Source organism: Arvicola amphibius, chromosome 7 (assembly GCF_903992535.2).
Source record: "Arvicola amphibius chromosome 7, mArvAmp1.2, whole genome shotgun sequence".
NCBI classification, from domain to species: Eukaryota; Metazoa; Chordata; class Mammalia; order Rodentia; family Cricetidae; genus Arvicola; species Arvicola amphibius.
Window position 1 is genome coordinate 21524894 of NC_052053.1, and position 15346 is coordinate 21540239.

The 15346-nt window shown below is 37.4% G+C and overlaps 1 protein-coding gene across 3 annotated transcripts in view; it reads right to left on the reverse strand.

Moving 5' to 3' along the window:
• Tank (TRAF family member associated NFKB activator) overlaps positions 1-15346 on the reverse strand; it is a 78728-nt gene that overhangs the window by 1410 nt on the left and 61972 nt on the right. For all 3 annotated transcript variants that reach the window (XM_038337688.1, XM_038337689.1, XM_038337687.1), the window contains exons 5-7: positions 8968-9035; positions 8289-8404; positions 2440-2990 (exon numbers count right to left, since the gene is read on the reverse strand). In XM_038337688.1, coding sequence (XP_038193616.1) covers positions 2440-2990; positions 8289-8404; positions 8968-9035 — 735 coding nt within the window. The remainder of the gene's footprint in view (positions 1-2439; positions 2991-8288; positions 8405-8967; positions 9036-15346) is intronic.

A 15346-nucleotide genomic window follows, 5' to 3' on the forward strand; every position in this document is an offset into this window, starting at 1 on the left:
TGAAAAGAATTACCTCCATTGTACTTATTAGTAAATAAGATCTTGTGAATATCTTTTTAAGAAGTTTAGAAAAATAGTATATAGAAATTAGTTTAATAATAGGTATTTATTAAAAAAAGTTGACAAAATGCCTGACTTTCCTGAACTGTGTAACCAGATTATTAACAACTGGTTCTTTCCTGGACACAGGTAAGTCCCCCTGACGCGGCTAACCTAAGATAGTCACCTCGTAAACTCATTAAAGAGACTCCTTTGTGTTCCAATTACTAATATGTTTTCAATGAAACTGCTTAGTTTAGTGCATGACAGTGTTTATGTCTTAACTTCATCTATTAGCTAAGTATTTACATGAACAGTACTGTTAATCCAAGTATCTGGGTTTCAAGGCATCGCTATTTAACAGTGAGCACGGCTGTACAGGGTTCAATATATAAGCTCTGCTTAGGTAGCAAGACACATTCAGGAGTTAGTGCACACACCTCAGAATGTGGACTCAGTTTATTTTCAGGGGAAGTGATTGCTGCAACAAAACTAGCAATATTTAAAATAAATTTTGTAAACTTTGTGGCAAAGGGATTTTTTTTGTTGACAAATTTTCCTGATGAACGAAAAGCAGTAATAATTATAAATGGAAGTTAGTTAAGAGTTGATTAGATTCAAACGTTACTGGCTGTAGTTTAAGGAAAAAGTAAAAAAATACTGTAATGCAAAACTGTCGTGGCCAGTAATGAAATTACTACTTTAAAGATTTTTTAAATTAAGATTTATAAAACAAAAAGAAATTAGCTTAAAAGTGAGCCAGTTCCTAAATCACAAAAGTCAACCTTCCATTGACAACTTCTGAAATCTGACAGTAGCTTTTGATTCAGATCGGGTTGTTCTTGGAATTTAATTGGAACCCCAATTACTGACTCAGCAAAAGTAAAAGAAAAAAAGAAAATCATGTAGAACAAAAATAAGCTGATACATATATTAGTCTTTACAATGAGAGCTGAAGTGAAAAATACATATTTTTAGTAATGATTACTATCAAATAAAAACAAAGTAACCAAAACTTCCTTTCTTACTATTGTACCCATGAGATCCATTAACACAAGAGAATGATGTTTAAAAGACTGCTTTAACTAAGTCCTTTTGCAGATGAAAACTGTAGCACAGCCTTTGAACCAGACCACTCTCTTCGCTTTTTCTGCCAAGATATCAGTGCTCTAACCTTGCGCCCATGTCTTGTGCCAGCTCAGCACCAACTCTCTTGCATTTTTAAGCTGAACACTTTTCCATCGAGCTGCAGTGACACAGCAGCTGTCTCTCTTGCTGCAGTATGGAAGCAAACGTACAATGCAGGGTGCCATCTACTGAAACACGAACGCACAGACTGACGAGGAAGAGAACAAGCAGGAGAGAGCGGAGGGAGAGTAACAAGCATCAGAACGGACGCAGTTCGCAGCTCCGCAGGAACTCTACTCACAAGAAATGAAATTGTTTAATTGTTTCATTGGGCAGCAGCGATGGGAAATGAGGTGCAGGACAGAACACAGAGAGTTAATAATTAAGACTTGTCATGGCCCCTAGCTTTACCTACTCAGTCTGACTACTGCTCCGCACACGCCGTTTAAAGGCCTATAACTGCTAGGAATACTTAAAGCCAAACGACTTTTTTTAATGAAAGAAAATCAAATGTCTGAAACTTCTAATGAGGATTTTTCCTCTTACAAGCTTCTATTTATTTTAACATTTATATACTTTTCATTTGCCTTCAGGAATTAAACAAAACTTATTTTTCTCCCTAACAAAAAGAATCTTTCTGTGAAAAAATCTGAAAGACACGTGGTAAGGCTATGGGTAGACTATAGACTATAGACTCATGGGCTCTATAAAGCCTTCGTGCTTCACAAACAGTAAACAGACATTTGATTAACTCACTCATGCAAGACATCTGAAAAAACTCATTATTTGAGAAATGTATGAGGATGTCTATTTAGTGTCAGGTTAGCCACCACACTAAACCCTGCAGACCTATGCTCTACCATAACTGAGAATGTAACAAGCAGACTGAAAGACAGTTTACCCTGAATATTTGATGCAATTATCTACATATGGAAAATTACACGTTATTATGTGTATGTGAAATTTTTAACATTTGGTTCACATTATCAGATCTAATAAAGCATCCGCTAGAATACCGATATAAAACAAGCTGTGACTGAAGGATCAAGCATGTAAAGTCATGTCATAAACCACGACAGAGCTTTATCATACTCATATTTAAAATTCATATCCTTTATTACAGAACTTACATATTTTACTGAAAGCCTCAACTCTGGATAGCCATTAATTTAAAATGGATGTCTGATAACTTAAAAGATATTCATATCTGTGCATGTATGACAAAATGTGTGTTCACACATAATAAAATATTTGTTAATGCAAAACAGTTACCTGCTGTGGTCCTCGGACAGCTTTTCCTGGGGAATCCAGTGAGGGAAAAGGTGCATCAGGCGGGTCCTGAAGTGGGAATGTATTTACATAGAACACATTACGGTCTCCAGCTGGCAAACACGGGGCTCTAAGATTTGAGGGTTCTGTTTTGTCAGTTGTTTGAAGGTTTTGTATAGCTGAAGTCATGAGGTCAATTCCCCGAATTTCAAATAAAGTTTCTTCTGTTTTACCAAAGTTTCCTGGGTTGTCTCTGCCTTCCATATTAAATGTATCCTGGCACACAGCCTCAGATGTGTCAGGAGTAAGGATGCTGGGTGTCTCTGGAGTGCTATGTAAGAAAGCAGAGTCACTGTCCATGGGTGGAAACTTGACATTGAGCTTAGAAAGTGATTCCAAAGAGGTGTCCTCCTCATCTCGGCCCAGTCCTCTCGGTGTAACAGATGCAATACACGGTGTACCTCTGTTTATACCATCTTTAGCCTGGGGCTTAAATAGCGCTTCTTGTTTATCTGTTTTATCAGTACACTGTATGGGCACAGAGCACTGTGTGTCTGCAGGGAAAGGATACAGAAGGGATATAGTCACACTCAAATCATTGAAAAAAAAATAGCTGAAACAGCGTTAGGCAGAGGACTATTGTTTTTCTATTGGTTTAAATACTAACTGAAGGCAACTGGTATTTTTATGTTTGCTCCCATCTTCCATGAGGATAACAGCGGTCCCCTGCAGGTGAAGTGAGCACAGCATAAAGACTACAACTTAATTGCTTTGTCTTCTCCTAGGTCTTCTGCTATAAGCTTTGCATCTTGTTCTCAGTTACACTGCTTTACACTTACAAAAATGCTGTAGCATATATATTTACTTCGTAACAGAGCTACAACTGTAAGCTTACACACATACACACACACACACACAATTAGGGCATTTATTATTTACTACATGAATTAGTTAATTCATTTCCCCTAATATCAGTGTGTTATTAAGTATAACTCTAATCAGTTTAATCACTGTCTACAGTCAGTGGTGTCAGTAAGGGTCAGAAAAGAAGAAGACAGTGGAGGCAAAAGAGGTTGACATTCTGGGATGCACTTTAAGGAATTACATGGGAATATGGCTGGGTGTGGTGTTGCATACCTTTGGTCCCAGCACTTAAAAGGCAGAGGCAGGTGTTTCTTTGTGAATTCCAGGCTAGCCTGATCTACATAGCAAGTTCAAGGACAGCCAGGGTTATATAGTAAGATACTGTCTCAAAAAAAGGTAAAAATATATGTATATGTCATTTTCTCATATTTAAAAAGGCCTCTTTAACTAACAAGCAGATGTGAGGTGGGCACCAGAGCTGTGTTAGCTCATTCATCTAGAAGTTATTTCTCCAACAAGATCTCTAGGTTATAGTCAGATGCTGGCAAGGAGAACTTCTGAGGAACCAGTCAGAGTGACAGGGATCACAGCAAATTAAACGAGATACAGCTGTTATGGAAAGACAAGAAGTCGGCAAATGCTGGCAGTATGGGAGGAGGCAAGCAAAACAAAAATGGAGACTTAGGAATTGAGAAACTGCCATAGTACTGAACCGAAAAGATGGCTCAGAGATAAGAGCGCACACACCTTCCAGAGTACTGAAGTTCAGACTCACCCTGGTGGCTCACAACCTCTTAAAACTCCAGTTCCAGGGAATTCCACATCTCTGGCCTTGACAGGCACCCACATTCGTGCAGATACCCACATACACATGATTAAAATTAAATCTTAAAAAATAAACCAAAGGCCACAGTGTAATAAAGAGCCAGCAAGAGCTGTTTTCATAGTATCAAAGTAAACCAAACACACACAATTATCAAGGCATAGTCCATGTTTATGATCCTGTGATACTAGAAAAACAAAATTAGGTTCCACCATGCCACTGCAAAAAGCAACTGTGCTTTGTAGTGTATTTGGTTGTTTGTTTTTGTCTTTGACACAGGGTCTCGTGAAGCTCAGGTCAGTCTGGAATTTCTATGGTGTGGGAGGTCCTTCTGTCTATGTGTTGCTTTCACTGGTTAATGAATAAAGGAACTGCTTTGGGCCTATAGCAGAGCTATAGGGGAACAGAGCTAGGTGGGGAAAACTAAGTGGAATGCTGGGAGGAGGAAGGCAGAGACAGAGAGATGCATGGATGCACGGCTAGAGGTAGACGTGCCAAATCTTTGCTGGTAAGCCATTGCCATGTGGCAATATACAGATTAATTAATAGAAATGGGTTAAATTAATATAAGAGTTAGCCAATAAGAAGCTAGAGCTAATGGGCCAAACAGTGATTTACTAAACACAGTTTTTGTGTGATTATTTCGGGACCGGACGGCTGGGACAAGCGACCCCTTGCAACATTTCTGAATTAGTGAGGTTAGCGCTGGATTCCTGACCATTCCAACACTACTACCCAAGGGCTGGAATTACAAGTGTGCAGTACTATGCGTGCAGCAATGCATTTTATTCAACGGACAAATTGTCATTAGTGAAGCCATCCATTCATGAAGACTTACAAGGAAGCAGGCATAAGAGTACAGGGCATACAAAGCACCTTCCACAGTCTATGTTAGTAGGTGCTCAACAAATGCCAATTTCTTTATATTCTTTTGATTTTGGGGGTTTATGACACTTATCTGTTGCCATAGTACATTTTAACACAAAAAGACTTCTGTTTGGATATGGTGTGTAGTACAATGCCTCCACTTTTAGTTCATTCCGCATATACACCTACACATCTCCCCCTTTCTCTCCCTCAGACTACCTCATTATGACACCCAGGTTTACCCCAAACTCTCAGTCCCTCAGTCCCAGCCTTGCTGGTGGTGGCTACAGGCATTACTATGCTTAGCTCATCACCTAACTCTTACTTGTCCTTCCCACCTTGATCTAAACACTGATTCTCAGAATGGCTCTCCCATGATGCTTAGGTGCTCTGAGGCCTGAACACTCTTATATTTGCAAGTAGTTTTCTCTTCCCCCATTAAAGCAAGTTTCTATGACATCTGAAACCACGTTCTGTTCCCTATTTACCCAGGTGTCTCACCTACTGCCTGGCACACACGATACTGTATTCTTTTCCTCATAGGAATTATAATAATAATGTAGAATTATACGCCCCATTTACTAGCCATTCCGCTGTGACTAGGAACAGTGTAGTAAGTAACTGAGACCAAACTCAATTGCTTTGCTGAATTTCTTGGACCTTTGAGGTTGACAAAGTCCATTCACTCTCAAGTAGTCACTTTTCTTGGTAGTGGATTTGAGGGTGGCAGGAGATGCTAGGAAACAGGAATAAAATTCAGCAATACCTTAGAAGGAATAACTTCTCAACTGATTTTCAGGAGAACAAGGTAAATGCTTTAGAATCACAGCTGCTGCTAATGGCAACGGCTATTAACACTGATAGCACTTCCATGTGCCATGCACCAACTGTGGTATGTACTTTAATTTACTTAATACTCAAAGTAACGCCAACTCAGGCACTATTATTATCTCTAATTTACATGTGAAGGGATGGATACCGGGAGGTTAATTCCATGGCTACTTCCAAAATTGTGCAGCTATCAAGTGCTGAATCTGGCACTAGAATCCAGGTAGTCAACTCGGGAGTGTCCTCAAAACCATTGTCCTCAAATTGAACATGATGGTTTCTACAGAGAGGATCAAGCTGACAAAACTGTGCTTGGAGTGACTTTCTTACCAGCTGACCTAACCCCCTTCAAAGAAGACAAGGACACATCAATCAGCTGTAATAAGGAAGCAGACATTTTCTTTTGAATAGCTAGTTGGTATATGAGCTTTGCCACATTAAATTAATTAGAGTTGATCTGTACACGTGGTAAGAGTAGAAACTAAGAGGCCTATGCCTATCAGAAGATCACAGTTCATGAAAACACCTGTCACCCTAATACCACACTGAGGCACACACGCCAATGAGCATACATGTAGCCTTCACAATTTGTTTCAATAACACTTACTTTTGCATGGAAAACAAGTAAAATAAAAAATTTTAATTTCCAAATTTATATATAGGCTGTTCAGACTACTTCTGCAAATTATCATGAATACTGACAGAAGAGCTAATGATTGTCTATACCCCAATCCTATATTCTTCTTGTCCAATGGAAAATGAAACGGGACCCTGCTTTTAGACTAGTAACTCTGCACTAGAAAATATTTGCTTAGACATACAGCTCTATATTGATCCTTTCAAGGTTACTACCCTGAGAATGACCAGAAGAGACATGGCAATAACACATGTACTGGAAATCTTACACGGTGTGTTTCTCTTCATCCCTTCCCCTAATATACAGTAAGAGACAGTATAAAGCTATGCTGTCAGGGCATAATACTTAACATTTTGTGTTTTGTTTGACCCAAGGAAAGCTTTATTCAACTGAATACAGATATCACATATTTCAAGGGTAACAATTTACTTACTATTTGTGACACAGTTAATATAAAGCATAACAATAATGCTAAGCAGCTTTCGTGAGGAAGAAATTGAAGTTAAACACTCAGTGTTCAGGTTGACAGATACACACTAAGAGTTAGACTTATGCAATTTAAAAATGGTCAAAGTATTAAATAATTGATAATGGGTTATGTTCTCTGCATAACAAAGACTATATCACTATTACAATGTTTTGATAAGATGCTGATGCTCAAGAGCATGCTCTTGAAGTCTAGACGCAGCTAGCCTATTTCAAGTGAGACTGCTGATTTCTATTATCTTCAGTTTGTGGAAAAGAACAATGTTTCATGAACATTACACACATGAAGATGGAGAAACTAAGAGTACTTTTTGAAAAGATAGGAAGATTGGCAAGCAGGGACACACAAAGTATGCTACATACAAAGGTTGTTTTCCTGCCCCTCACCATTTACTGGAAATAAATACACGTAGTGGCAAAAAGAGAACTTTCGCTATCAGTGATTTTAAACGTTATGATGTAAGAGCCACAGAAAAAAACAGGGTCTTCAATGAAGGACATGCTAGTCGTCACTGTTGCGACATCTCTCAGAGTAAAGACTGTAAATCCTACTACTAAGGAACTGCCTGAAAGATATTCCAAATCACAAGGGCAAACAGGAACCCATCATTCTAAACCATCACTTTATTTTCTGTTTACTGACGTGTCTGGATGCTAGACTTAATTTCTGATATTTTGTTATTAATATTTAACTGTGAAGCAACTACCAAAATTCCAGTCTGGAGTTTAAAAAAAAAAAAAAACCACACACACAACACACAAAATTAACCCAAAAAAACCAACACACACAAGCACGCACAGATGTTCCTAGGTGACATTTTATACTCAGTTTTTATTTTGTGCTGCCAAGAGAAGTGGGTCTAAGGAAATGTGCACTCCACATTTTCATTCTTCAACTAGATCATCAGAAACTCTAAGTAGTGTTTGATGACATTTCGGGCAGAACTTGGTTATAAACAAGGGTGATGTTATAATTTTAGTCAGCTCAGATATAGTAGTGTTGCTTTAGGGTAACTTACTAACATGTGAGTTAATGTTTAACATGACCCCCAAATAAAAAAACATAGATATATATCCTGTATTTTGAAGATGGTACTTCTCATTAAGCTGATTGGTAATTAGGCTATTCACTTAAGTCTATACAGTACCATATACAATAAAAAACAGTGAAAAAGCAAAAATTCTATAACGTACATCATAGAATTTAATAGCATATATCTGTTCAACCATAAGGGGCAAGATGCAGATTATTAGCCTTTCATAAGCATTTGGAATTATTTTTACACTAAAAATTAAATTATTTCAACCAGTACAATTAAAATTACTATAAGATAAATTAAATCTTACCAGTTGCAATATCTGGTATATTAAGTTTGCTTAAGTGGTCTTTCTGTGCTTTTGCTAGCAAGCATATTCTATGAAATTCTTCCTTAAGGTCCCAGAAAGTCTTCTCTATATTATCCCTAAAAACAAATCAATATTTTAAAATGTAAGGTTATAAATTAAAATGATTTTTTTATTGTAATTAAATATATACAGCATAGTTTTTATGGGTCACAGAATTATAGAAAGGTTAAATGTTAAAACTAAAATTTAAATTTGTAGAAGACACGCTAAAAACAATTCTAATATTTAAAAAGCTAGCACAAAACAAATGATAAAAGATCTAGTTCATTTGTCCTCCATGTTAGTGCATCTACCCCTTCATATGTCACACGGATGTTCTCCATAAGCATCATGAATAGAGTATTAATTACTCTTCACTCTGGCTCACATCAGGATTCACCACATCCAACAATACGGCCACAATACAGGCTTGCTGAGATAGGGGACTGCTAGAGAAGCCAGCTTTCAGATCTGGTTCTGTTGTAACCATATGATGCAGTTAGGTCATTTTCACATGCAGTCCACTTCAGGGGTTAACAGCTATTTTTTTCTTTTATAATTGCTAAAAATTTTAAAAACATACAAAATATTGCATATTTAATTTGTTTAAGTCTAGAGTTGGCAAAGGTTCTAGAAGCACCTGTGATGATGTGAAGGGAGGCTGAGATCCGCTGAGGGCTCTTTTCCAGAAGAAACTTGTCTTCTCCCCTTAGGAGGAAAAGAAATGATCACTTTACATGCTTCCAAACTCAAACGGGAGAACACAATACAGCATTCACCTAATTAAAACCAATCACATTAATGTGCGTGTGCTCTCTCACACACAGTACAAGAGGTTTTGTGTATCCATAAAAACATAATAGGTTCTTTTTTCTTTAAATGAGATCAAGGGAAATGAAAATTAAAAAAATAATTTTCAGTCATTTCTTTGATTATTGTCTCTACTAATGGTAATTAAAGAAATTTTTCGTATTCAGTTAATCAAAATTACTTCTCTAATCACCAAGCACTTCTATGCCCAGGAATTTAGGGGCAAAATATTTCTGACACTTTGTCCTTTGGTATTCATTAATAATGGCCTATATATGTAAATCAATGCCCTTGTCTTTTGTTATAGTTTTTTAAAATAAGAAATGCAACTGTAACACAAGAAGTAACCAAACTACAGCTCCTGCTTTATCTAATAAGCATCTAAAAGGCTTATAAAGATAATGCATTATGTATTTGAGCTGTTTGGATACAAGTCCTTGCCTTTCACTCCCACCTTGTGGCCTTCACTGGTATTACACAACTTCTGACACTGAAAATTGATAACTACAGAACATATTGTAGTCATGTATTCTATGGCTCAGAGTTAAAAATACACAAAACCTAGTATCTGGTAAGCTCTTTGTGCTTTCTGAAGCCATAAGCCAATAAATTCTGAAATCTAAAGAAGTCCTAATATTACATACTCATAAATTATAATTTAGCACACACTGTATAATTCTTAAATTCAAATTCAAACCATTTTTACATTTATTTATTTTGTGTGTGCATGCAGGAACAACTGGCAGGGGTCTGTTCTCTCTCTGCCATCTGGGTCCTAGGAAATGAATTCAGGTCTGCATGTTCAGCAGCAAGTGCGTGTACTCACTGGGCCATCTTGAATAAAACTTTTGGTTTTATTCAATTAATGTCACCGCTAGTTATTAGCAAAATAACAATTAATTTTTTATCATTTTTAATGAAGTGTAGGTGTATCTGTATACATAAGTGCAGGTGCTCATGGAAGTCAGAGCCCTCAGATTCCCTGAGAGGAGCAAGGGCTCTAACTGTTGAGCCACGAAGTCCCCGTATAACAAAACTAGTATGATATTATCCAATGTACAGTAACAAAGTCAAAGAAGATGTACATTATAACAAAAATGCTTATTAAATTATAATTTAATATTAGATTATAAAAAGAGATTATAATTAATGAAACAAATTCCTTTTAAAAACTGCCACTAGAAATATGCAGTAACTATTTTATTAGGAACTAGAAAGAGCAAAAACAATGTTTAACCTGAAATTGAAGATAAATTACAGTAAGTGGTTAAAGATAATACCTTACTTTTCCAAACACTGATTTTTATATAACTAAGAGTGACCATTTCTGAGGTCAGAAGAATATTAAAAACCAAATGGGACTGAATGGGAAGGGGTGAAACAATAGATAATAGAAGAATGATAAATTTTTGTTTGGCTTAGAAAATATTGGTGCCAACCTTCTGTGATGTCTAAATTTGATAACCTGAAAAAAATCATTGGGTTACTAGCAGGGGCAGAGGGGGGGCGGTACTCAGGTAACTCAGGAATTTCTATTAAATATCTAAAAATGAAAATCTTTTAGTTTCGGATAAAAAATACAGCTTTCCTTAGTTTTGTTCTTACTACTACTATTTAAAAAAAAGGCATTACTAAACAGAGCAGTACACTGCAATTTCTGCCGTTCACTCCACATCTCTTAATATGCAGCAAGTGAACAGTTTTCTCTTGGAAGCAGGCCTGGAACTCACTGTGCAGTCTGTGAGCTCATCCATCCTGTGTTAGCCTCCAGAGTGCCGGGGTTACGGTTGTGTGCCGCCACCTCCAGCCCTCCTCTGAAAGGAAGTTAACACTAAACAAGTATAACTTGTATTTTTCCTTTGATTCTCAAATATTACTAAGTGGATTTTACACTGTAGGAAGCTGACATTATCATTATCTTCACGTAAGAAAGCAAGAGAAAGCTGAACATTTTATGAGATTTTTATGTGTCAAGACATTAAACAAATGACTTTATTCTGAGGCATAAGATACACAACAGCACAAACGATTCCCAGTTCTATGTAACTAGTAGAGCACATGGTGGAGGACGGTTTACACGTCATAGCCACGCTCCCGTCTGAAAGTTAAGGATGTGAAGTGGTCCTGAAATGTCCTTGTGTGTGGACTGGGACAATCTTAGTGTCAACCTTAGCTTTTCATAGGTAGGTATCATATAAAAGCATGCCTGTCAGAGTATTTGGTAATCCTAAAAGAGGAAAAGAAAGCTGCAGCTGCTAGTCCACCATCTAGTTTATTCTTCATATGGAGATAACGGAAAATTGGGCTAGACATGTCGCTCCATGACAGACCAATGCTTAGCATGCCCAAGACCTGAGGTGTGTCCCTAGCACTGTAAAAAACACAAAAAGGTAATTGTGTTGCCTTTCAGAAAGTACTAGATATCAATCCCTTTCAAGAAAGAAATGTAAACTGAGCCAGGCCTATAATTGTAGCACTTGGGAAGCTGAGGCAGGAGAATCTCAATTCAAGGCTAACCTAGACCATCTACATAGAGACTGAGAGTAACATGACCAGGCATTGCTAAGTACGTCCCTGAGAGCTTATCAAGACCCTCCAGCCTCAGCTTCCCAAGTGCTAAGATTATAGGCATGGCTCAGTTTACATTTTGAGACAAATCTTATCTTTGTTATAGCTAGCATAGAAAGTGGAAGTATTTGTATATTTTCTTATATTTAAGTAACCTAAACCTTTATTTTACTTTATTTATTTTTATTTTTACTAATTTATTGTTGGGAATTGAGCCCATGACTTCAAAACATCTAGGCAAGTACTTTAGCACCTCCAGCCCTAGAAAACTCATTTTGAATAAGGGGGTAAGTTTGCAGTGACATACATAGCAGTGCCTGTCATGTTATGACAGTTTGCATGAAGTATTCCTTCTAAACTTTAGGTGGGATTCTTACATGCAAAAATGATGTTTACTTTTAGGTGCTTGGGCAACTCAGTTGAGTCAGTACCAATTCATATAATTTCTGAATTATGTTCAAGAAGATTGTTCTTTTAAAACAAAAAAAGAGAACTACATTTTCTTTTTGGTGCTTTTTTTTGAGACAGGGTTTCTCTATGTAGCAGTGACTGTCCTCGAACTCCCGCTGTAGACAGAATAGCCTTGAAATCACAGAGATCTGCCTGCCTCTGCTTCCTGAATGCTGGATCAAGGCGTGATTTTAAGAAAATGGCCAACTAGAACTGGCTGTGTGGATCGGGCTTGTCTTCAATTCCCAGGGCCTCTTCTGACTAAGTGTCCTGAGTACAGGGAGTACAGGTCCACGCTAGAGAACTACTTTTACTTTGAGCAATGTAAATCAAGAAACCCACCAAGGGGGTTGAAAAGGTCGATAAAGGCTGATAAACTGTGAAGCTACAAATGTGAGCTGGGAAAAAGGAAACAGAAAGCAAGGGATTCACGTTCATGTAGATTTTTTTTTTTAGAATTTAAAGAATTAAATATTAAAAGACCAACTGAGGCTGGATATTTCCATATGAGCTTCTGATATAGTGGAACAAAATTCATGGCGATGTCAAGTATCAGGTTTAACTGAGCTAAGGAGAAAGCAAAACCAAGAGAAGACCCGGAAAATAGGACCAGAAAAAAAGTACAGGAATGAGATAAGTATAAAAATAGGGGGTTGTAATTGATCTGAACAGATTTATGTACATGTAAAATCTATGAGGAGCAAACTACCAGGAGCTTGGTCTGCTGCACACGAGACAGTGTGTGAGGCAAACCCACTGCCAGCGTGGGAACAACTCCAGGGCAAAACGGGACTCATCCCAGGGTTTTGAAGGAAATAGAGAGTTTTATAAACAATATATATAAAAAATTAAACACCCTAATTACTTCCAAGTTCTTTACAGGATTCTGGTTTAATATAAATCCACCAAAAATATCTATCAATTCAATGCTACAATAAAAAATACTTTAAAAAAGTTAAAAATACTTCATCTGTATATAACCATTATGACTTCAAATCTACTAACATCACCTTGAAGAGTAATATTTTTCTATTACCCTGTCTTTTAAGCCCTTTTCTTTTTATTACATTCTACATATATCTTTCTAAATTTATTTTGTTAAAAAGTATTTTATTATTTTATATGAATGGGTTTTGCCTGTATGTGTGTCTGTGTACTACATCCATGCCTGGTACCTTTGGAGGCCAGGAGAGAACACTGGATCTCCTGAAACTAGAATTACAAGTGAGTTGTGACCTGCCATGTGGTTGTTGGAGGATCAAACCCAGTTCCTCTGGAAGGGCAGCCAGTGCTCTCAAGTGCACAGCCCCATAATTTACATTCTTAAGGAGTATAAATATTTATTCCTGGGGGTGAATTCTCATGCAAAATAGAAACCACATATTTTAAGTAGCCATTTTAAATATGATTTTTCATACCCCTCTCCCAAATGCTCCTTTTAAACTAAATTGATCTGGGAAAACTCTTTACCTGTAATTTAATGTACACAGTATTCTGATGATCGATCTTCATTGTTAACTTGATTAGGTTTAGAATCACCATGGAAACACAATTCTGAGTATGTCGGTGAGTGTGTTTCCAGAAAAGTAAGGAAAGACTTGCCTTAAATGTGCCTCCCACCTCACGGGCTGAGATCAGAGACTGAACATAACAGGAGAAAAACAAAGTGCCGGCATTCACCGCTCCTTGCTTCCTGAGTGCATACGCAGCTGACTGGCGCCAGGCATGCATGTGGGGCACATACGGACATGCAGGCAAAACACGCACACACATAATAAAAAACCGATACCACAAGTCTCAAAGACCTGACTCTATTATTTTGTGAATTAAGTTTTAAAAAATGTGAAATGATCTCATTATGTAGCTGTAGAAGAAATAAAAAACTCAGAGTTGATGTTTTATTCTATTGCCAATGGAAAATGTAGATTAGATGTTAATATTCTCCATAGTTTCTTTTTTTATTTGGACAATGAAAAACTTTGACATAGTAATAAAAGATGCCAACTCTTGGTAGCAATAATATTCATTTTGTATCTTACATTTAATAAAACCATACTCAAAATACAAAATAAAAAACCTTTAAAAAAATTTAAAAAGAATATGGAAGTATGACTAATGAATGGCAAAGAAAAAAATCTTTCAGTGAGTCTGCTGTTATAACACTGCAAGTCTGCCTAGTAAGCAGGAGAGTTCAGAGTCTAATATATTAGGTACAATGACAACTTAGGTGATCCGCCCTCTCCACCTCCAAATCTTAGCAATGTCACTGAAGGGATTATAAGGCCCACATTAGGAAAAGTGCTCGAGGTCCTGTGGGTAAACAAAGCTAACTGGCTTTTCTCACTGTTCATTTTGATCCACATAGTCTCTCGCTCTAAACCATTTATTACATTAATTTATACATGTATGTGTGATGAGTGAGGCTTGTGCATGCTACCAGGGCAATCTTCTCCTTTCACCAAGTGGGCCCCCAGGACCAAACTCGGGTCATAGTCTTGGTGGAAGTACCTTTATACACTGAGCCGCCTTGCTGTCCCTCTACACACATTCTTAAATCCAGGACTGTGTATACTAAGCAAGTACTCTACCCTGAGCTATACACACCTTGTCTCCACAAAACTTCTACTAGATTACAGTAAAAAAGTAAAAATCAACATCTGCTATGTATATAGATAAGTAACTTGAAGAAGAATGTGAATAAAATAGTCCCACACTAGCTCAGAAATGGGTATAATGAAGTTTTTCTTTTTTGTTGTTGTTGTTTTTTTTTTGTTTGTTTTTTTTTAGGAGGGACTCACAGATCAGTCCTCTGAAGGAACGGGCAACAGGAACTGAATCTAGCAGCCAGGTAAGAGAGGAGGGGGGGGCATGCGAACGCGCACCTTTTTGGTACCCAAGGCGATGCCCAACCTGTTCCAGCCTCTCAAAGGCCACTGGCTGAAGGAGGTTCCCCAGCAGTAACTAGAAACAATTTGTAAGTATAACTTAATATATAAAAATTATCCAATAAATGTGAAAAGGAACTATGAGAAATCATTGTGATCTTCATGCATTCTTCTGTTTGTTTTGTTTTTCGAGAGAGGGTTTCTCTGTATAACAGCCCCAGCTGTCCAGGAACTAGCTCTTGTAGACCAGGTTGGCCTCAAACTCACAGAGATCTGCCTGCCTCTGCTTCTTGAGGGCTGGGACTA